This window comes from Bombina bombina, chromosome 1 (genome assembly GCF_027579735.1).
Source record: "Bombina bombina isolate aBomBom1 chromosome 1, aBomBom1.pri, whole genome shotgun sequence".
Classification (NCBI taxonomy): Eukaryota; Metazoa; Chordata; class Amphibia; order Anura; family Bombinatoridae; genus Bombina; species Bombina bombina.
In genome coordinates this window covers 1,181,128,141-1,181,151,085 of record NC_069499.1, presented here as the reverse complement: position 1 = coordinate 1,181,151,085, position 22,945 = coordinate 1,181,128,141, and the positions used below count along the sequence as shown (strand labels likewise).

Genomic DNA, 22,945 nt, shown 5'->3' with positions numbered 1-22,945 from the left:
GGTGAGCTGGTAAGACGTGCTTGTGCACAATTTCCCCATAGGAATCAATGGGGGAGAGCCGGCTGAAAAAAAACCTAACACCTGCAAAAAAGCAGCGTACAACTCCTACCTATAAAATAAACCCTAAGCTAGCTACAATATAACTAATAGTTACATTGTAGCTATCTTAGGATTTATTTTTATTTTACAGGCAACCTTGTATTTATTTTAACTTGGTACAATAGTTATTAAATAGTTATTAACTATTTAATAGCTACCTAGTTAAAATAAATAAAAATTTACCTGTAAAATAAAACCTCTAAAACCCACCCAATCCCCCCTTAATAAAGCCTACCACTAACCCCTTGAAGATCACCCTACCTTGAGAAGTCTTCACTTAACCAGGCTGAAGTCATCAACGAAGCCGGGCGAAGTGGTCCTCAAGACAGGCAGAAGTCTTCATCCAAGCGGAGAAGAAGAGTCCCTCCAGACGGGCAGAAGTCTTCATCCAGACGGCATCTTCTATCTTCATCCATCCGGCGTGGAGCGGCTCCATCTTCAAGACATCCGACACGGAGCATCCTTTTCAAACGATGTCCAACTGAAGAATGAAGGTTCCTTTAAATGACGTCATCCAAGATGGCGTCCCTTCAATTCCGATTGGCTGATAGAATTCTATAAGCCAATCGGAATTAAGGTAGAAAAAATCCTATTGGCTGATGCAACCAGCCAATAGGATTGAGCTTGCATTCTATTGGCTGATCCAATCAGCCAATAGAATGCCAGCTCAATCCTATTGGCTGATTGGATCAGCCAATAGGATTGAACTTCAATCCTATTGGCTGATTGCATCAGCCAATATGATTTTTTCTACCTTAATTCTGATTGGCTGATATAATTCTATGGATGAAGACTTCTGCCCATCTGGAGGACCTCTTCTTCCCGGCTAGGATGGAGACTTCTGCCCGTCTGGAGGACCACTTCGCCCGGCTTCGTTGATGACTTCGGCCCGGTTGGGTGAAGACTTCTCAAGGTAGGGTGATCTTCAAGGGGTTAGTGTTAGGTTTTATTAAGGGGGGATTGGGTGGGTTTTAGAGTAGGGTTGGGTGTGTGGGTGGTGGGTTTTAATGTTGGGGGGTATTGTACTTTTTTTTACAGGTAAAAGAGCTGATTACTTTAGGGCAATGCCCTGCAAAAGGCCCTTTTAAGGGCTATTTGTAATTTAGTATAGGGTAGGGCTTTTTTATTTTGGGGGGCTTTTTTATTTTATTAGGGGGATTAGATTAGGTGTAATTTGTTTACATTTTTTTTAATTTTATTATTTTATGTAATTTAGTGTTTTTTTTCGTACTTTAGATAATTTTATTTAATTGTATCTAATTGTATTTAGTTTATGGAATTTATTTAATTGCAGTGTAGTGTTAGGTGTAATTGTAACTTAGGTTAAGTTTTATTTTACAGGTAAATTTGACTTTATTTTAACTAGGTAGCTATTAAATAGTTAATAACTATTTAATAACTATCGTACCTAGTTAAAATAAATACAAAGTTGCCTGTAAAATAAAAAGAAATCCTAAGCTAGCTACAATGTAACTATTAGTTATATTGTAGCTATCTTAGGGTTTATTTTATAGGTAAGTATTTAGTTTTAAATAGGAATAATTTAGTTAATTGTAGTTATTTTATTTAGATGTATTTAAATTATATTTAAGTTAGGGGGGTTAGGGTTAGAGTTATATTTAGGGGTTAATACATTTAATATAGTTGCGGCGTCGTTGGGGGCGGCAGATTAGGGGTTAATAAATGTAGGTAGGTGACGGTGATAGGGCTGGCAGATTAGGGGTTAAAAATGTTATTATAGTGTTTGCTATGTGGGGGGGCCTCGGTTTAGGGGTTAATAGGTAGTTTAAGGGTGTTAGTGTACTTTTTAGCACTTTAGTTAAGAGTTTTATGCTACGGCGTTAGCCCATAAAACTCTTAACTACTGACTTTTAAATGCGGTACCAGGCTTGACAGGAGAGTCTGTACCGCTCACTTTTTGGAAGACTCGTAATACCGGCGTTATGCAAGTCCTATTGAAAATATAGGATACGCAATTGACGTAAGTGGATTTGCGGTATTTTTGAGTCTGGTCAAAAAAGTGAGAGATGAGCCTGTCATTTCAAAACTCGTAATTCCAGCGGGCATTAAAAAGCAGCGTTGGGTCCTCTCAACGCTGCTTTTTAACCCTAACGCACAACTTGTAATCTAGCCGTTTGTGTTCAAAGCATATGTTAACTCATAGTAACTTTGTAATCCTGACATATATATTGCAATTATCATATATTCCATTTCCTTATAATAAAATCATCCAGTGTTAATATAATCAAGAGCCATTTTGATACCTGATGTAGGGTACACTGGCTGGAATGTGAAACTTTGCTCCTGGATCAAAATCATTTTCAGATCTCGGGACTGGTGGGCATAATCCCTGATATTTCAGCCTGAAAAGGTAATGTAATAAAACTGTCAGTGGGTTTGAGCAGACATTGTTGAACAAATTACACACCACAAATGAAGGCTGATACCTCAAAATACAATAAATTCAACACATTCTCGTGCCAAGTCAGGTATGGAAAGGAGTAAAACATACTGAAAATATTGTGCAGGCAGCATGGAGGAGCACATCAGGAAACAGCAATGAATTCTGTCATATATTCCTGCTTCTATGCGCTTGTGCCAAGCATCTCTCCTTGGTCTGATCCCTGATGCTGCCTGTGTAATAGTATGAGTATTTGATCTATCTCCACCTGACTGTTCAGCATGACAATGGGAGAATTTACATAGTCTTAAAGGGACACTGAACCCACATTTTTTCTTTCAGATAAAGCATAAAACTTTAAGCAACTTTCTAATTTACTCCTATTATCAATTTTTCTTTGTTCACTTGCTATCTTTATTTAAAAAGCAGGAATGTGATGCATAGGAGCCGGCCCATTTTTGGTTAAGAACCTGGGTTATGCTTGCTTATTGGTGGGTAAATGTAAGCATCCAATAAGCAAGCGCTATCCATGGTGCTGAACCTAAAATGGGCTGGCTGCTAAGATTTACATTCCTGCTTTTAAAATAAAGATATCAAGAGAACGAAGAAAAATTGATAATAGGAGTAAATTAGAAAGATGCTTAAAATGTCATGCTCTAACTGAAACATAAAAGAAAAAATTTGGGTTCAGTGTCCCTTTAATGCTTATAAAATGTGTCCTCAAATACCATCTTACCTAAGGTTCCACCACTGCTGGTTATACTCAGATTCTGGGAATCTTCCATCAAATACTTTCCAGCGCCACTGGTCCATCAGGTAACCAAAGGGCAAAAAGGCAATTTTATCCAGAGCAACACTCAATAGATAATTAATATCACTTTCTGAAAATAAACAAATTATGACATAATCACAAGATGTTTTAAATATAAGTGTTCTCTTCCCCACCATATTTGACCTGTCATTTTTTTCTGTCCTGTAATCTTTAAAATTGTTTCCAAAGTAATGATTTTCATGTGAGTAGTTAAATAACCTGCGTGAGTAAATATCTACTCACCTCAATGGAATTAGACCTTAGTTATTCTAAGCTCCCGAAATGCTTGTGAAAAATCTTGAATCACATGCATTTTAGTAAAAAATAAAAATCTAGTAACCAAGGTGATGTTTCTTAACCCCAATGTATAAACAATGTTATCTGTTTCAGCATCAAAATAAATCAGGTTGATTTTCTGCTCTAAACATATCAAAATAGGTAATATAATAATAATAACTTAGGTCTTGCTGCCATTGAGGTGACAAAGTTTGAAAATTGGTGGTAAAAACATTTATTTCTATTATAGTCTAGGGTGATTATTTATGTTACCACCAGTTTCCAAACAAAAGCACCTCAATGGAAACTAGGCCTAAAATTAGTCATAATCGCCAACTGGTTAATAATGATCAGCTAGATTACGAGTTTTGAGCGCTATAGGGAAAGTAACAAACGCAACAAAAGTTGCGTTATTTAACCCCCTATATCGCAGCCATTACAAGTTTTAAAAAACCTGGCTTGTGCAGGCGATATGGTGCTTTTAAGCTCCATACTGCACCAAAATACAAGCGCTGCTTTGACGTGCTCGTGCACGCTTCCCCATAGACATCAATGGGGAGAATGTGTCATAAAAAAGTCTAACAGCTGCGATCCGGGAAAGAAAAGCTCCATAGCTCAGCCCCATTGAAGCCTATGGGGAAAGAAAACTAACGTTTAAACCTAACACCCTAACATAAATCCCACGTCTAAACACCCCTAATCTGCTGCCCCCGACATTGCCGCCACCTACATAATAAATCTATTAACCCCTAATCTGCTGCTCCCGATATCACCGCCACTATACTAAAGTTATTAACCCCTATTCCGCAGCACCCCAACATCGCCGCCACTAAATAAAGTTATTAACCCCTAAACCTCTGGCCTCCCACATCACTACCACTAAATAAACCTATTAACCCCTACACCACCAGCCCCCCACATTGCAACAACCTCTTAACCCCTAAACCTAGCCTTTATGTAACGGTAACCCTAACCCTAACGTAACCCTAACACCCCCTAACTTTAACATAATTAAAATATAGCTAAATTAAACTTACAATTATTAACTAAATAATATCTATTTAAAACTAAATACTTACCTGTGAAACAAAACCTAACCTGCCTTACACTAAAACCCAAAATTGCTGGGTTTAAAAAAACCTGTAATACCAGCGTTGTCTTAAGTGAGCGGTGAGAAAAAAATGCTTGTTAGCAACGCACCCCTGTTACTGCAAAACTCGTAATCTCGGTGTTAGTTTTTTAATTTGACAGGTAAGTTTTAATTTAATTTAAGATAGGGAAATTGTAACTTTAATGTAAAGTTAGGGGGGCATTAGGTTTAGGGGTTACTAGTTTAATTTAGTTTATTATGATGGTGGCACTATTTAAAATAGTTTATTATAGTGGCGGCAGTGTAGGGCTTAATAACTTTAGTATAGTGGGGCGATGTGGGCGGACGGCAGATTAGGGGTTAATTATATTTGAATAGTGTTTGCGATGCGGGAAGGCGGCAGTTTAGGGGTTAATACGTTTATTATAGTGGCGACAATGTCAGGGAGCAGCGGAATAGGGGTTAATATTTTTTAAAAGTGGCAGTGATATTGGGAGCGGCAGATTAGGGGTTAATAACTTTATTATAGTATTTGCGATGTGGGAGGGCCTTGGTTTAGGCGTTTATAAGTAGTTTATGGGTGTTAGTGTACTTTTTAACACTTTAGATATGAGTTTTATGTTACTGATTTGTAGCGTAAAACTCATAACTACTGACTTTAGATGGCGTTACAGATCTTGTCATTTTAGGCTATAATACCGTTTTTTTAGCCAGAACATAAAAACTGAATTTATGTTTACCTGATAAATTTCTTTCTCCAACGGTGTGTCCGGTCCACGGCGTCATCCTTACTTGTGGGATATTCTCTTCCCCAACAGGAAATGGCAAAGAGCCCAGCAAAGCTGGTCACATGATCCCTCCTAGGCTCCGCCTACCCCAGTCATTCGACCGACGTTAAGGAGGAATAATAGCATAGGAGAAACCATATGGTACCGTGGTGACTGTAGTTAAAGAAAATAAATTATCAGACCTGATTAAAAAACCAGGGCGGGCCGTGGACCGGACACACCGTTGGAGAAAGAAATTTATCAGGTAAACATAAATTCTGTTTTCTCCAACATAGGTGTGTCCGGTCCACGGCGTCATCCTTACTTGTGGGAACCAATACCAAAGCTTTAGGACACGGATGAAGGGAGGGAGCAAATCAGGTCACCTAAATGGAAGGCACCACGGCTTGCAAAACCTTTCTCCCAAAAATAGCCTCAGAAGAAGCAAAAGTATCAAACTTGTAAAATTTGGTAAAAGTGTGCAGTGAAGACCAAGTCGCTGCCCTACATATCTGATCAACAGAAGCCTCGTTCTTGAAGGCCCATGTGGAAGCCACAGCCCTAGTGGAATGAGCTGTGATTCTTTCGGGAGGCTGCCGTCCGGCAGTCTCGTAAGCCAATCTGATGATGCTTTTAATCCAAAAAGAGAGAGAGGTAGAAGTTGCTTTTTGACCTCTCCTTTTACCTGAATAAACAACAAACAGGGAAGATGTTTGTCTAAAATCCTTTGTAGCATCTAAATAGAATTTTAGAGCGCGAACAACATCCAAATTGTGCAACAAGCGTTCCTTCTTTGAAACTGGTTTCGGACACAGAGAAGGTACGATAATCTCCTGGTTAATGTTTTTGTTAGAAACAACTTTTGGAAGAAAACCAGGTTTAGTACGTAAAACCACCTTATCTGCATGGAACACCAGATAAGGAGGAGAACACTGCAGAGCAGATAATTCTGAAACTCTTCTAGCAGAAGAAATTGCAACTAAAAACAAAACTTTCCAAGATAATAACTTAATATCAACGGAATGTAAGGGTTCAAACGGAACCCCCTGAAGAACTGAAAGAACTAGATTGAGACTCCAAGGAGGAGTCAAAGGTTTGTAAACAGGCTTGATTCTAACCAGAGCCTGAACAAAGGCTTGAACATCTGGCACAGCTGCCAGTTTTTTGTGAAGTAACACCGACAAGGCAGAAATCTGTCCCTTCAGGGAACTTGCCGATAATCCTTTTTCCAATCCTTCTTGAAGGAAGGATAGAATCCTAGGAATCTTAACCTTGTCCCAAGGGAATCCTTTAGATTCACACCAACAGATATATTTTTTCCAAATTTTGTGGTAAATCTTTCTAGTTACAGGCTTTCTGGCCTGAACAAGAGTATCGATAACAGAATCTGAGAAACCTCGCTTCGATAAAATCAAGCGTTCAATCTCCAAGCAGTCAGCTGGAGTGAAACCAGATTCGGATGTTCGAACGGACCCTGAACAAGAAGGTCTCGTCTCAAAGGTAGCTTCCAAGGTGGAGCCGATGACATATTCACCAGATCTGCATACCAAGTCCTGCGTGGCCACGCAGGAGCTATCAAGATCACCGACGCCCTCTCCTGATTGATCCTGGCTACCAGCCTGGGGATGAGAGGAAACGGCGGGAACACATAAGCTAGTTTGAAGGTCCAAGGTGCTACTAGTGCATCCACTAGAGCCGCCTTGGGATCCCTGGATCTGGACCCGTAGCAAGGAACTTTGAAGTTCTGACGAGAGGCCATCAGATCCATGTCTGGAATGCCCCAAAGTTGAGTGACTTGGGCAAAGATTTCCGGATGGAGTTCCCACTCCCCCGGATGCAATGTCTGACGACTCAGAAAATCCGCTTCCCAATTTTCCACTCCCGGGATGTGGATAGCAGACAGGTGGCAGGAGTGAGACTCCGCCCATAGAATAATCTTGGTCACTTCTTCCATCGCTAGGGAACTCCTTGTTCCCCCCTGATGGTTGATGTACGCAACAGTCGTCATGTTGTCTGATTGAAACCGTATGAACTTGGTTCTCGCTAGCTGAGGCCAAGCCTTGAGAGCATTGAATATCGCTCTCAGTTCCAGAATATTTATCGGTAGAAGAGATTCTTCCCGAGACCAAAGACCCTGAGCTTTCAGGGATCCCCAGACCGCGCCCCAGCCCATCAGACTGGCGTCGGTCGTGACAATGACCCACTCTGGTCTGTGGAATGTCATCCCTCGTGACAGGTTGTCCAGGGACAGCCACCAACGGAGTGAGTCTCTGGTCCTCTGATTTACTTGTATCTTTGGAGACAAGTCTGTATAGTCCCCATTCCACTGACTGAGCATGCACAGTTGTAATGGTCTTAGATGAATGCGCGCAAAAGGAACTATGTCCATTGCCGCTACCATCAACCCGATCACTTCCATGCACTGAGCTACGGAAGGAAGAGGAACGGAATGAAGTATTCGACAAGAGTCCAGAAGCTTTGTCTTTCTGGCCTCTGTTAGAAAAATCCTCATTTCTGAGGAGTCTATAATTGTTCCCAAGAAGGGAACCCTTGTTGACGGGGATAGAGAACTCTTTTCCACGTTCACTTTCCAGCCGTGCGATCTGAGAAAGGCCAGGACGATGTCCGTGTGAGCCTTTGCTCGAGGGAGGGACGACGCTTGAATCAGAATGTCGTCCAGGTAAGGTACTACTGCAATGCCCCTTGGTCTTAGCACAGCTAGAAGGGACCCTAGTACCTTTGTGAAAATCCTTGGAGCAGTGGCTAATCCGAAAGGAAGCGCCACGAACTGGTAATGTTTGTCCAGGAATGCAAACCTTAGGAACCGATGATGTTCCTTGTGGATAGGAATATGTAGATACGCATCCTTTAAATCCACCGTGGTCATGAATTGACCTTCCTGGATGGAAGGAAGGATAGTTCGAATGGTTTCCATCTTGAAAGATGGGACCTTGAGAAATTTGTTTAAGATCTTGAGATCTAGGATTGGTCTGAATGTTCCCTCTTTTTTGGGAACTATGAACAGATTGGAGTAGAACCCCATCCCTTGTTCTCTCAATGGAACAGGATGAATCACTCCCATTTTTAACAGGTCTTCTACACAATGTAAGAACGCCTGTCTTTTTATGTGGTCTGAAGACAACTGAGACCTGTGGAACCTTCCCCTTGGGGGAAGTCCCTTGAATTCCAGAAGATAACCCTGGGAGACTATTTCTAGCGCCCAAGGATCCAGAACATCTCTTGCCCAAGCCTGAGCGAAGAGAGAGAGTCTGCCCCCCACCAGATCCGGTCCCGGATCGGGGGCCGATATTTCATGCTGTCTTGGTAGCAGTGGCAGGTTTCTTTGCCTGCTTTCCCTTGTTCCAGCCTTGCATTGGTCTCCAAGCTGGCTTGGCCTGAGAAGTATTACCCTCTTGCTTAGAGGACGTAGCACCTTGGGCTGGTCCGTTTTTACGAAAGGGACGAAAATTAGGTCTATTTTTTGCCTTGAAAGGCCGATCCTGAGGAAGGGCATGGCCCTTACCCCCAGTGATATCAGAGATAATCTCTTTCAAGTCAGGACCAAACAGCGTTTTCCCCTTGAAAGGAATGTTTAGTAGCTTGTTCTTGGAAGACGCATCAGCCGACCAAGATTTCAACCAAAGCGCTCTGCGCGCCACAATAGCAAACCCAGAATTCTTAGCCGCTAACTTAGCCAATTGCAAAGAGGCGTCTAGAGTGAAAGAATTAGCCAATTTGAGAGCATTGACTCTGTCCATAATCTCCTCATAAGGAGGAGAGTCACTATCGAGCACCTTAATCAGTTCATCAAACCAGAAATATGCGGCTGTAGTGACAGGGACAATGCATGAAATGGGTTGTAGAAGGTAACCCTGCTGAACAAACATCTTTTTAAGCAAACCTTCTAATTTTTTATCCATAGGATCTTTGAAAGCACAACTATCCTCTATGGGAATAGTGGTGCGTTTGTTTAAAGTAGAAACCGCTCCCTCGACCTTGGGGACTGACTGCCATAAGTCCTTTCTGGGGTCGACCATAGGAAACAATTTTTTAAATATGGGGGGAGGGACGAAAGGAATACCGGGCCTTTCCCATTCTTTATTAACAATGTCCGCCACCCGCTTGGGTATAGGAAAAGCTTCTGGGAGCCCCGGCACCTCTAGGAACTTGTCCATTTTACATAGTTTCTCTGGGATGACCAAATTTTCACAATCATCCAGAGTGGATAATACCTCCTTAAGCAAAATGCGGAGATGTTCCAATTTAAATTTAAAAGTAATCACATCAGATTCAGCCTGCTGAGAAATGTTCCCTAAATCAGTAATTTCTCCCTCAGACAAAACCTCCCTGGCTCCCTCAGATTGGGTTAGGGGCCCTTCAGAGATATTAATATCAGCGTCGTCATGCTCTTCAGTAACTAAAACAGAGCATCCACGCTTACGCTGACAAGGGTTCATTTTGGCTAAAATGTTTTTGACAGAATTATCCATTACAGCCGTTAATTGTTGCATAGTAAGGAGTATTGGCGCGCTAGATGTACTAGGGGCCTCCTGAGTGGGCAAGACTCGTGTAGACGAAGGAGGGAATGATGCAGTACCATGCTTACTCCCCTCACTTGAGGAATCATCTTGGGCATCATTGTCATTATCACATAAATCACATTTATTTAAATGAATAGGAATTCTGGCTTCCCCACATTCAGAACACAGTCTATCTGGTAGTTCAGACATGTTAAACAGGCATAAACTTGATAAGAAAGTACAAAAAACGTTTTGAAATAAAACCGTTACTGTCACTTTAAATTTTAAACTGAACACACTTTATTACTGCAATTGCGAAAAAACATGAAGGAATTGTTCAAAATTCACCAAACTTTCACCACAGTGTCTTAAAGCCTTGAAAATATTGCACACCAATTTTGGAAGCTTTAACCCTTAAAATAGCGGAACCGGAGCCGTTTTAAGCTTTAACCCCTTTACAGTCCCTGGTATCTGCTTTGCTGAGACCCAACCAAACCCAAGGGGAATACGATACCAAATGATGCCTTCAGAAGTCTTTTATCAGTATCAGAGCTCCTCTCACATGCGACTGCATGCCATGCCTCTCAAAAACAAGTGCGCAACACCGGCGCGAAAATGAGACTCTGCCTATGCTTTGGGAAAGCCCCTAAAGAATAAGGTGTCTAAAACAGTGCCTGCCGATATAATTATATCAAAATACCCAGAATAAATGATTCCTCAAGGCTAAATAAGTGTTAATATCAATCGATTTAGCCCAAAAAATGTCTACAGTCTAAATAAGCCCTTGTGAAGCCCTTATTTACAATCGTAATAAACATGGCTTACCGGATCCCATAGGGAAAATGACAGCTTCCAGCATTACATCGTCTTGTTAGAATGTGTCATACCTCAAGCAGCAAAGGACTGCAAACTGTTCCCCCAACTGAAGTTAATGCTCTCAACAGTCCTGTGTGGAACAGCCATGGATTTTAGTTACGGTTGCTAAAATCATTTTCCTCATACAAACAGAATTCTTCATCTCTTTTCTGTTTCTGAGTAAATAGTACGTACCAGCACTATTTGAAAATAACAAACTCTTGATTGAATAATGAAAAACTACAGTTAAACACTAAAAAACTCTAAGCCATCTCCGTGGAGATGTTGCCTGTACAACGGCAAAGAGAATGACTGGGGTAGGCGGAGCCTAGGAGGGATCATGTGACCAGCTTTGCTGGGCTCTTTGCCATTTCCTGTTGGGGAAGAGAATATCCCACAAGTAAGGATGACGCCGTGGACCGGACACACCTATGTTGGAGAAACTCGTAATACCAGCACTATGGGAATCCCATTAATAATTGTCATTTATAAGAGTGCGGTACTGACGTTGCGTTACAGGCTAAAAGACTTGCGGTACAGCTATACTGACAAGACTTGTAATGGCTGTGGTGCTGTTTTAACGCTGAAAATACCATATTTTCAGCGTTAAAAGACGAACGCACAGACTTGTATTCTAGCTGGATGTTACTTATATGTTCTTTCTTTTCTCTTGATGGTAGTTAATGATTGACTCAGTAGTAGACTAGTAGTGTTATTTGTGCCTGACTGTTCTAGGACATGACTAGTTTTAATTGTGATGACTATTCTTGGGCAGTACTAATTGGCCATGTACTTACCTGTGTTGTCCTGTACTGTTTTCAGCAGGCCAATGCTCTGGAGATGCTTTGGCGTGGAGACGGACAAGGCCAGTACATCCCCAATAGCTTCATGGAAACCAGGGTTTGCTCCATCTCTGAAGGATAAAGGCTGATCCTTGTACTGAAGGAAGTATTCCACATGTCCCATCTCGTGGTGGACAGTGATAAGGTCATCCATTGTAACCACTGTGCATTGCTTTATCCTGAAATAAGAGCATTACATTTGCATTAATTCGGATAAATTATTATTACTAATTAATATTTAGCTTTTCATACATTACATTTTAAGCAGCGTATGCAATAGACTAACTAAAAATAATACTGTACATGCTCAAAAATGTATGTTATAGGTGCCTATTCAAAATCAAGCAAACTAGCTAATTTGCATCAAAACACACTTTAAATTCAAAAGCCAGTGTCCATAATCAAGTGACGTGACTTGTCAAGCATTTTAATTGAACTATACAACACTTCTCCATTCGCGTGATTCATTGCATGAAAGACATGTGCTTGCCTTTTTCAAGCCTCTACGAGAAATACTAAACGCATAGGGCCAGATAACGTGGCACAATATCAGATTTTTTCATTTGCGTTTTAACTGCACTCAAAGTAAACTTTTCATTTGGATGAGTTAGCGCACATATTAAAAGTTGAAAGTAAAAAGTTAGCCCAATCGAAACCCTTCAGGACTTCGGATATTGCGACCGTGCTAGCTTCTTCCCATCAACTTCAATGAAGCGCTCTGCAAACAGGCATTAGGACAACTGAGCTAAACCTGAAGTTATGTATATTTTACATTCCAATGTTCTTCACATAGAAGAAAATGTTCCTTTTATTTTAAAATATATATTTATATATATATATATATATATATATATATATATATATAGTGTTTATTTTAAATATATATCTGTATAAATATATACAGGTGTGTGTACATACATACAGAACAGAGGTTTTCTAAGTCAGTGGGCCTCCCCAATGACTAAACTTTCAAGATGAGCCCCTCACTACACACACAAGGTAAATGTTTTTTTTGAAACAATGTGTTTTCAAATGCTTGTAAATAATTTTTTATATTCTTGCAGAAATCTTACACACACACAAAACAGAATTTATGCTTACCTGATAAATTACTTTCTCCAACGGTGTGTCCGGTCCACGGCGTCATCCTTACTTGTGGGAATATCTTTTCCCCAACAGGAAATGGCAAAGAGTCCCAGCAAAGCTGGCCATATAGTCCCTCCTAGGCTCCGCCCACCCCAGTCATTCGACCGACGGACAGGAGGAAAATATATAGGAGAAACCATATGGTACCGTGGTGACTGTAGTTAGAGAAAATAATTCATCAGACCTGATTAAAAAACCAGGGCGGGCCGTGGACCGGACACACCGTTGGAGAAAGTAATTTATCAGGTAAGCATAAATTCTGTTTTCTCCAACATTGGTGTGTCCGGTCCACGGCGTCATCCTTACTTGTGGGAACCAATACCAAAGCTTTAGGACACGGATGAAGGGAGGGAGCAAATCAGGTTACCTAAACGGAAGGCACCACGGCTTGCAAAACCTTTCTCCCAAAAATAGCCTCCAAAGAAGCAAAAGTATCAAATTTGTAAAATTTGGCAAAAGTGTGCAGTGAAGACCAAGTCGCTGCCTTACATATCTGGTCAACAGAAGCCTCGTTCTTGAAGGCCCATGTGGAAGCTACAGCCCTAGTGGAGTGAGCTGTAATTCTTTCAGGAGGCTGCCGTCCGGCAGTCTCGTAAGCCAATCGGATGATGCTTTTAAGCCAAAAGGAAAGAGAGGTAGAAGTCGCTTTTTGACCTCTCCTTTTACCAGAATAGACAACAAACAAAGAAGATGTCTGTCTGAAATCTTTTGTAGCCTCTAAATAGAATTTTAGAGCACGGACTACGTCCAAATTGTGTAACAAACGTTCCTTCTTTGAAACTGGATTCGGACATAAAGAAGGAACAACTATCTCCTGGTTAATATTCTTGTTAGAAACAACCATTGGAAGAAAACCAGGCTTAGTACGCAAAACCACCTTATCTGCATGGCCAAATGACGCCTTCTAGAAACTTTTCCAGCTATTTTCAGGTCCTCACACATGCATCTGCATGTCTTGCTCTCAAAAACAACTGCGCAGTAATGGCGCGAAAATGAGGCTCAGCCTACAACTGGGAAGGCCCTCCCTGACTGGAAAAGGTGTCTAACATAGTGCCTGCCGTTAAAAAACGTTCCCCAAGCTTAGAAATGTGAAATATCAGCATAAACATGTATAAAATGCCCAAATAAAGCAATCGATTTAGCCCATAAAAGTGTCTACCAGTTTTATAGCCCATATTAAGCCCTTTATTCTGTTTGAGACTAAGAAAATGGCTTACCTATCCCCATGAGGGGAAAAATGACAGCCTTCCAGCATTACACAGTCTTGTTAGAAATATGGCTAGTCATACCTTAAGCAGAAAAGTCTGCTTACTGTTTTCCCCAACTGAAGTTACTTCATCTCAACAGTCCTATGTGGAAACAGCAATCGATTTTAGTTACTGTCTGCTAAAATCATCTTCCTCTCACAAACAGAAATCTTCATCTTTTTCTGTTTCAGAGTAAATAGTACATTTAAACACCAAAAACTCTTAGCCATCTCCGTGGAGATGTTGCCTGTGCAACGGCAAAGAGAATGACTGGGGTGGGCGGAGCCTAGGAGGGACTATATGGCCAGCTTTGCTGGGACTCTTTGCCATTTCCTGTTGGGGAAGAGATATTCCCACAAGTAAGGATGACGCCGTGGACTGGACACACCAATGTTGGAGAAACACACAATCTCATACACACATGCAATTACCCACAATCTCACACACAATCTCTCTCTCTCTTGCTCGTTATATTTTGATGTGTATATACGAGCGTAGTACTTCGTTTACTTTCAACTTGTAATATTTGCGCTAGATATCCAACCACTTGTAATCTAGCCCAAAATATAGAAAACAGCTCATTTGCATCAAAACATGCTACAATTGTTCATACCGTCTGCTTGCTGGCTAACTCTATTGTAAGCAATGGGGCAAAGCAGCCAATACAGTGGCACACACAGAAAAAAAGTAATTATTTTATTGCATTCATTCTGAATTAGAAAAGCTAAAAACTATCAGGTGTAACTGAAGTGTTAAAAGGGGAAATTGTAGAAGATTATTTAAAGGGCCACTCAATGCAATATAATTGCATACTTAACAAGCGCATTATAAAAGACAAATATTTAACACCTACTCTGAAATTCAAATAAGCAGTAGATTTATTTTGACTTGAGTGTCCCTTTTAAAAAAAATTGTATTAAATGGCAAAATGCAAACTTTAATGTAATTTAGCATTTATTTGTTTTTGTAAGCAATATACAAGCTTTTACTTGATTTTCACTACACATGAAATAAAAACAATATGCAAGCATCAATTTGCTTGAATTAAAGGACACACATTATTTTGCATTAATGCACAGATGGTTTGAAGATAATTGATGCTAACTGTAAGCAAATACACAAAAACAGAATTTATGCTTACCTGATAAATTTCTTTCTCTTGTGATGTATCGAGTCCACGGATTCATCCATACTTGTGGGATATTCTCCTTCCTAACAGGAAGTAGCAAAGAGAGCACCCACAGCAGAGCTGTCTATATACCTCCTCCCTTAGCTCCACCCCCCCCAGTCATTCAACCGAAGGCTAGGAAGAAAAAGGAGAAACTATAGGGTGCAGAGGTGACTTAAGTTTTTTAAATAAAAATATACTACCTGTCTTAAGCAGACAGGGCGGGCCGTGGACTCGATACATCACAAAAGAAAGAAATTTATCAGGTAAGCATAAATTCTGTTTTCTCTTGTAAGATGTATCGAGTCCACGGATTCATCCATACTTGTGGGATACCAATACCAAAGCTTTAGGACACGGATGAAGGGAGGGACAAGACAGGTACCTTAAATGGAAGGCACCACTGCTTGTAGAACCTTTCTCCCAAAAATAGCCTCCAAAGAAGCAAAAGTATCAAATTTGGAAAATTTGGAAAAAGTATGAAGCGAAGACCAAGTCGCCGCCTTACAAATCTGTTCAACAGAAGCCTCATTTTTAAAAGCCCATGTGGAAGCCACTGCTCTAGTAGAATGAGCAGTAATCCTTTCAGGAGGCTGCTGGCCAGCAGTCTCATAAGCCAAACGGATGATGCTTTTCAGCCAAAAAGAAAGGTAGCCGTAGCTTTTTGGCCTCTCCGCTTACCAGAATAAACAACAAACAATGAAGATGTTTGACGGAAATCTTTGGTTGCTTGTAAGTAGAACTTTAGAGCACGAACCACATCAAGATTGTGCAACAGACGTTCCTTCTTTGAAGAAGGATTAGGACACAGCGAAGGAACAACAATTTCCTGATTGATATTCCTATTAGAAACAACCTTAGGAAGGAATCCATGTTTGGTACGAAAAACCACCTTATCTGCATGGAAAAAAAGATAAGGTGAGTCACACTGTAAAGCAGATAACTCAGAAACTCTTTGGGCCGAAGAGATAGCTACTAAAAACAGAACTTTCCAAGATAAAAGCTTAATATCTATGAAATGCATAGGTTCAAACGAAACCCCTAGAAGAACTTTAAGAACTAAGTTTAGGCTCCATGGCGGAGCAACAGGTTTGAATACAGGCTTGATTCTGACTAAAGCCTGACTAAACGCTTGAACGTCTGGGACATCTGCCAGACGTTTGTGTAAAAGAATAGACAAACCAGAAATTTGACCTTTTAAGGAGCTAGCTGATAATCCATTCTCCAATCCTTCTTGGAGAAAAGACAATATTCTAGGAATCCTAATCTTACTCCATGAGTAAACTTGGATTCACACGAATAAAGATATTTGCGCCAAATCTTATGATAGATTTTCCTGGTGACAGGCTTTCTAGCTTGAATCAGGGTATCAATGACCGACTCAGAGAAACCAAGCTTTGATAAAATCAAGCGTTCAATCTCCAAGCAGCCAGACGCAGAGAATTTAGATTTGGATGCTTGAATGGACCTTGGATTAGAAGGTCCTGCCTCACTGGCAGAGTCCACAGTGGAACAGATGACATGTCCACTAGGTCTGCATACCAAGTCCTGCGTGGCCACGCAGGTGCTATCAGAATCATTGATGCTCTCTCCTGCTTGATTCTGGCAACCAGACGTGGGAGGAGAGGAAATGGTGGAAATACATAGGCCAATTTGAAGGACCAAGGCACTGCTAGAGCATCTATCAGTACCACCTGGGGATCCCGGGACCTGGACCCGTAACAAGGAAGTTTGGCGTTCTGACGGGACGCCATCAGATTCAATTCTGGTGTGCCCCATAGCTGAGTCAGCTGGGCAAATACTTCCGGATGGAGCTCCCACTCCCCCGGATGAAAAGTCTGACGACTTAGGAAATCCACCTCCTAGTTCTCTACCCCTGGGATATGGATTGCTGAAAGATGGCAAGAGTGAGTCTCCGCCCATCGGATTATTTTGGTTACTTCCATCATCGCTAGAGGACTCCGTGTTCCTCCTTGGTGATTGATGTAAGCTACAGTTGTGATGTTGTCCGACTGAAATATGATTAATTTGGCTGCAGCTAGCTGAGGCCACGCCTGAAGCGCATTGAATATCGCTCTCAGTTCTAGAATGTTTATCGGGAGGAGAGTTTCCTCCCGAGACCATAAGCTCTGTGCTTTCAGGGAGTTCCAGACTGCACCCCAGCCTAGCAGGCTGGCATCTGTCGTTACAATAATCCACTCTGGCCTGCGGAAACACATTCCCTGAGAAATCTGAGGAATTGATGATGATCTCTGTGAATAGGGATGTGTAGATACGCATCCTTTATGTCCACGGTAGTCATATATTGACCCTCCTGGATCAGAGGTAGAATAATCCGAATAGTCTCCATCTTGAATGATGGTACTCTGAGGAATTTGTTTAGAATTTTGAGATCCAAGATTGGTCTGAAAGTTCCCTCTTTTTTGGGAACCACAAACAGGTTTGAGTAAAACCCTAGCCCTTGTTCCGCTTTTGGAACTGGGCTGATCACTCCCATGGTATGTAGGTCTTCTACACAGCGTAAGAACACCTCTCTCTTTGTCTGGTTTGCAGACAATTGAGAAATGTGAAATCTCCCCCTTGGGGGGTTAGTCTTTGAAGTCCAGAAGATATCCCTGGGACACAATTTCTAACGCCCAGGAATCGTGAACATCTCTTGCCCAAGCCTGAGCAAAGAGAGAGAGTCTGCCCCCTACTAGATCCGGTCCCGGATCGGGTGCTACCCCTTCATGCTGTCTTGGAGGCAGTAGCAGGCTTCTTGGCCTGTTTACCCTTGTTCCAAGCCTGGTTAGGTTTCCAGACTGACTTGGATTAGGCAAAATTCCCCTCTTGCTTTGCAGCAGGGGAAGCTGAAGCGGAACCACTCTTGAAGTTCCGAAAGGAACGAAAATGATTTTGTTTGGTCCTCATTTTATTTGTTTTATTCTGAGGGAGGGCGTGGCCTTTCCCTCCAGTGATGTCTGAAATAATCTCTTTCAGTTCAGGCCCGAATAGGGTCTTTCCTTTGAAAGGGATGTTCAAAAGTTTATATTTTGATGACACATCAGCAGATCAGGACTTAAGCCATAACGCCCTGCGTGCTAAAATGGCAAAACCTGAATTCTTTGCCGCTAATTTAGCCAGTTGGAAAGCGGCATCTGTAATGAAAGAATTAGCCAATTTAAGGGCCTTAATTCTATCCATAATATCCTCTAATGGAGTCTCCATCTGAAGTGCCTCTTCTAGAGCCTCGAACCAGAAAGCAGCTGCAGTAGTTACAGGAACAATGCACGCAATAGGTTGGAGAAAAAAACCTTGATCAACAAAAATTTTCTTTAGGAGACCCTCTAATTTTTTATCCATAGGATCTTTGAAAGCACAACTGTCTTCGATAGGTATAGTTGTATGCTTAGCGAGAGTAGAAACAGCTCCCTCCACCTTAGGAACCGTCTGCCACGAGTCCCACATGGTGTCAGATATGGGAAACATTTTCTTAAAAACAGGAGGGCGAGCGAACGGTATACCTGGTCTATCCCACTCCTTAGTAACAATATTCACAATCCTCTTAGGGACTGGAAAAACATCAGTGTAAACAGGAACCTCTAAGTATTTGTCCATTTTACACTGGGACCACAATAGGATCACAATCATCCAGAGTCGCTAATACCTCCCTGAGCAACAAGCGGAGGTGTTCAAGCTTAAATTTAAAGGTAGTCATATCAGAATCTGTCTGAGGGAGCGTCTTTCCTGAATCAGAAATCTCTCCCTCAGATAGCAAATCCCTTACCCCTACTTCAGAACATTATGAGGGTATATCGGATACGGCTACTAAAGCGTCAGAAGGCTCAGCAGTTGTTCTTAACCCAGAGCTGTCACGCTTTCCTTGTAAACCAGGCAGTTTAGATAAAACCGCTGTGAGGGTTGTATTCATAACTGTGGACAAGTCTTGTAAAGTAAATGAAGTGGACGCACTAGAGGTACTTGGCGTCACTTGTGCGGGCATTACTGGTTGTGACACTTGGGGAGAGCTAGATGGCAAACCCTCAATTCCTTCTGTCTGAGAATCATCTATTGCTATATTTTTAAGTGCTAAAATATGCTCTTTATAATTTATAGACATATCAGTGCAAGTGGGACACATTCTAAGAGGGGGTTCCACAATGGCTTCTAAACACATTGAACAAGGATTTTCCTTGGTGTCAGACTTGTTAAACAGGCTAGTAATGAAATAAGCAAGCTTGGAAAACACTTTATTCAAAGTAAATAATACTTAGAAAAAAACGGTACTGTGCCTTTAAGAGAAAACAAGATGCACAAACTCTGCAAAACAGTGTAAAAAAGCAGTAAACTTTACGAAATTTTTACAGTAGGATCATAAAGCCGTAGTAAGTTTGCACAGACAGCCAAATAAACGATTCACCGCTTAATGTAAAAACCGGATTGACAAAACATAAAAAATCGGTATAAAAACATTCAGCACCTTGCCACAGCTCTGCTGTGGCGCCTACCTGCCCTTTAGGATAGATTTGTGAGGAAAAACCTTCTTTTAGGCCCTCAAACACAGCAGGACCCTCTGGAGAAACAGCTGAATGTCTTCAGAGTAAAAGAAACTGCGCAACTGAGGCGCAAAAATAGGCCCCTCCCATCTACCTCAATGTTAGTGGAGTCTAAAAGAAACACACCAAAGTGTTTCTAAACTAGCCATGTGGGTTAATAACCCTTAAATTAGCCACAATGACCCCTTAAAGTCCCTCAAAAAACGTTAAGCTTTGAATAAAAAAACGTTTTTCCCATAAGTGCCACCAGTAACAAATGAGCCCTTTATGCAAGTTTGGATTCTCTATTAAATGTCTGAATACAGCTTACCCTTCCCTCATGGGGATATTGTCAGACTTTTCTAGAATTATCACAGTCTGTCTAGAAAAAAATTGGCTGAACATACCTCAATGCAGCTTAGCATGCAAACCGTTCCCCCAACTGAAGTTTTCCTGTACTCCTCAGCCTCTGTGGGAACAGCAGTGGATCTTAGTTACAAAGTGCTAAGATCATCATCCTCCTTGCAGAAATCTTCATCTCTTTTCTGCCAGAGAGTGATTAGTACACACCGGTACCATTTAAAATAACAAACTTTTAATTGAGAAAATAAAAACTATCATTTTTGTCACCACACTCACTTTACCGTTCCTAGCAGTTAAGCAGGCAAAGAGAATGACTGGGGGGTGGAGCTAAGGGAGGAGCTATATAGAAAGCTCTGCTGTGGGTGCTCTCTTTGCCACTTCCTGTTAGGAAGGAGAATATCCCACAAGTATTGATGAATCCGTGGACTCGATACATCTTACAAGAGAAATAACTTTTTAAATCCAGTAAATCCATTTAATCTACCCTACAGAGATGCAAATACACTTTCTTAAGTAGATCATCCAAATGTACTGCAGTTTCCTGTGAACTAATGCATCTAGATGCTATACTATTTAATAAGCTCATCTGAGAACTCTCCATTCTCACACACTTTTACTATTCCAATCAGATTATATAAATGTTCTAATTAGTTCTTGGAAACTGTTGAAGCTTTCATTGTAAATCTCTATAGACGTCTAATTATCTGATTTATTTTACTAAAACCCTTATGGATGTCCAGTGTATTCTTATCTAAATACAGAGGCTCTCTGAAAATGTATAATTATCTCCACTCAATTTTCAAGTGATCAGACAATCTTTAGAATCCTGAATAAGGAGTAAACATTAAGATTTCATTATCATAACTGTTGCAATCAGCTTACTGAGAACTGAATTTAAAGGGACAGTCTACAATAGAATTTTTATTGTTTTAAAAGATAGATAATTCCTTTATTACCCATTCCCCAGTTTCGCATAACCAACACAGTTATATTAATATACTTTTTACCTTTGTGATTACCTTGTATCAAAGCATTTTCTGACTGCCCCCTGATCACATGACTTTTTTATTTATTATCTATTGACTTGCGTTTAGCACTGTGTTGTGCTAAATCTTAACCCTTTCGTGACAGGGTTAAAGTGCCTACATCGGAACAACTGTTCCGATGTAGACAAATTGAAACTACGCGATCGTGCATACGATCGCGAGATTTCAATTATTGGATCGCATCTGGGGGGCGTCCCTACAATCCTAGGAACGCCCTCCAGACCGCGATTAAATCCCTGAAGCACAGAAGGCTTCAGGACAGCCGTTAGTTATGACGTTCCATTCCGTCATAACGGCTTTAAAGCCCAGTCTAATTATGACGGAATGGAACGGCATAACGGCTTTAAAAGGTTAAATAACTCCTTGGGTGTGAACACAATGTTATCTATATGGCCCACATGAATTAGCTGTCTCCTGTTGTGAAAAGCAAATAACAAAAACTGTTATAAGAGGCTGTCTATAGTGGCTTAGAAACAGGCATAAATTTAGAGGTTTAAATGTTTTTAATGTATATTAATATATCAATGTTGGTTGTGTAAAAATGGGGAATGGGTAGTAAAGGCATTATCTATCTTTTTAAACATTAACAATTTTAGTGTAGACTGTCCCTTTAAAGCAGGCATTATATTATTTTTCTATATATAGAGGACTTCAGGAATATCCCAGCTTTAAGGGAACATTATTATAATGCTGTTTCGTTTCGAATTAGAACAAAGCATCTATATTTAGAAATTAAGATCAGAATACATTATTTAACCACATTACCCAACCCACATTACCCAACCAATTAGAATATGTGCTAATTATTTGCTTTGATTGGTTGAATCTGATTCTCCAGTCTTGTTGTTCTGGTTCTCCAGTGTCTCTCAGTGAAAGTAGCACCCTGATAGGTGGCCATTTTGTGTAAATAAACATTAATGGGTTACATAAAGTGAACTCATAATTATACATCACTGTCACTCACTCCCTGGACTCCAATTATAGACATTCCGAGTGTAGGATGCAGGACCTGATTGCTGATGTAATATTGGCTCTTGTGCCAAGGAGCTGGTTGTCATGTTTAGACTAGTATTGTAGGACACTTGAACATGTAAGTACTAGTTTACGTTATAGGAGTGCATTCTGCTTAAAATGCTTTAATATTGTTACACTAAAGCATAGCAACTTCTATATTTTTCTCCTATACAATGTTACACTCAAAGATAAGTGGAAAATAAACTTACATACACTCAGTATTTCATAAACATCCTAATAATGGATTTTAGAATATCCTACACCAATCACTGTTTGAATAAAGCCACTTATTTGCCTCAAATACTCTAAACTATTGCAAAGAGTTACAAATATATAGGAGGAGCAGATGTGAATATATTTTCTCTATAATTTTTTTTTTATTGTTGCCAAATTTTGTAGCACTGGGTTCATGAGAATGACACTGTTTTATGGTAAATCAATACAGATGCATTAAATAGAATAAACAAAACAAATACAAGAGGAGTAGGACCCTGCTCTCGAGAGCTTACAGTCTACAGGTTGAAGGGTGGGGCGTGATAAAGTTTGGGGTACCTTGTCACATGGGTCGTAGTAGCAACAGTGACATAAGACAGTTAAATATTTATTTTGTTGTTAACGATGAAGAGGAACTTTCAACAAAGAGGAGGGAAACGTCTGTTTCATTGGGTTTCCAAAAAGCACTTAAAGCTACACAAGAATGAAGTCTGATGGAGCAGACTAGAGAGTTGCAGAGAATAGGGGCCGCACGTGAACAGTCTTAGAGATGGGGGGAAGTAGTAATTAAAA

At 40.7% G+C, this 22,945-nt stretch overlaps 1 protein-coding gene across 1 annotated transcript in view; it reads right to left on the bottom strand.

Annotated features, from left to right (window-relative positions):
• The window catches only part of ACE (angiotensin I converting enzyme), a 186,981-nt gene that overhangs the window by 5,543 nt on the left and 158,493 nt on the right, over window positions 1-22,945 (bottom strand). The window contains exons 20-22 of the mRNA XM_053699782.1: window positions 11,617-11,840; window positions 3,237-3,381; window positions 2,364-2,462 (exon numbers count right to left, since the gene is read on the bottom strand). Of these exons, the coding sequence (XP_053555757.1) occupies window positions 2,364-2,462; window positions 3,237-3,381; window positions 11,617-11,840 (468 nt within the window). The remainder of the gene's footprint in view (window positions 1-2,363; window positions 2,463-3,236; window positions 3,382-11,616; window positions 11,841-22,945) is intronic.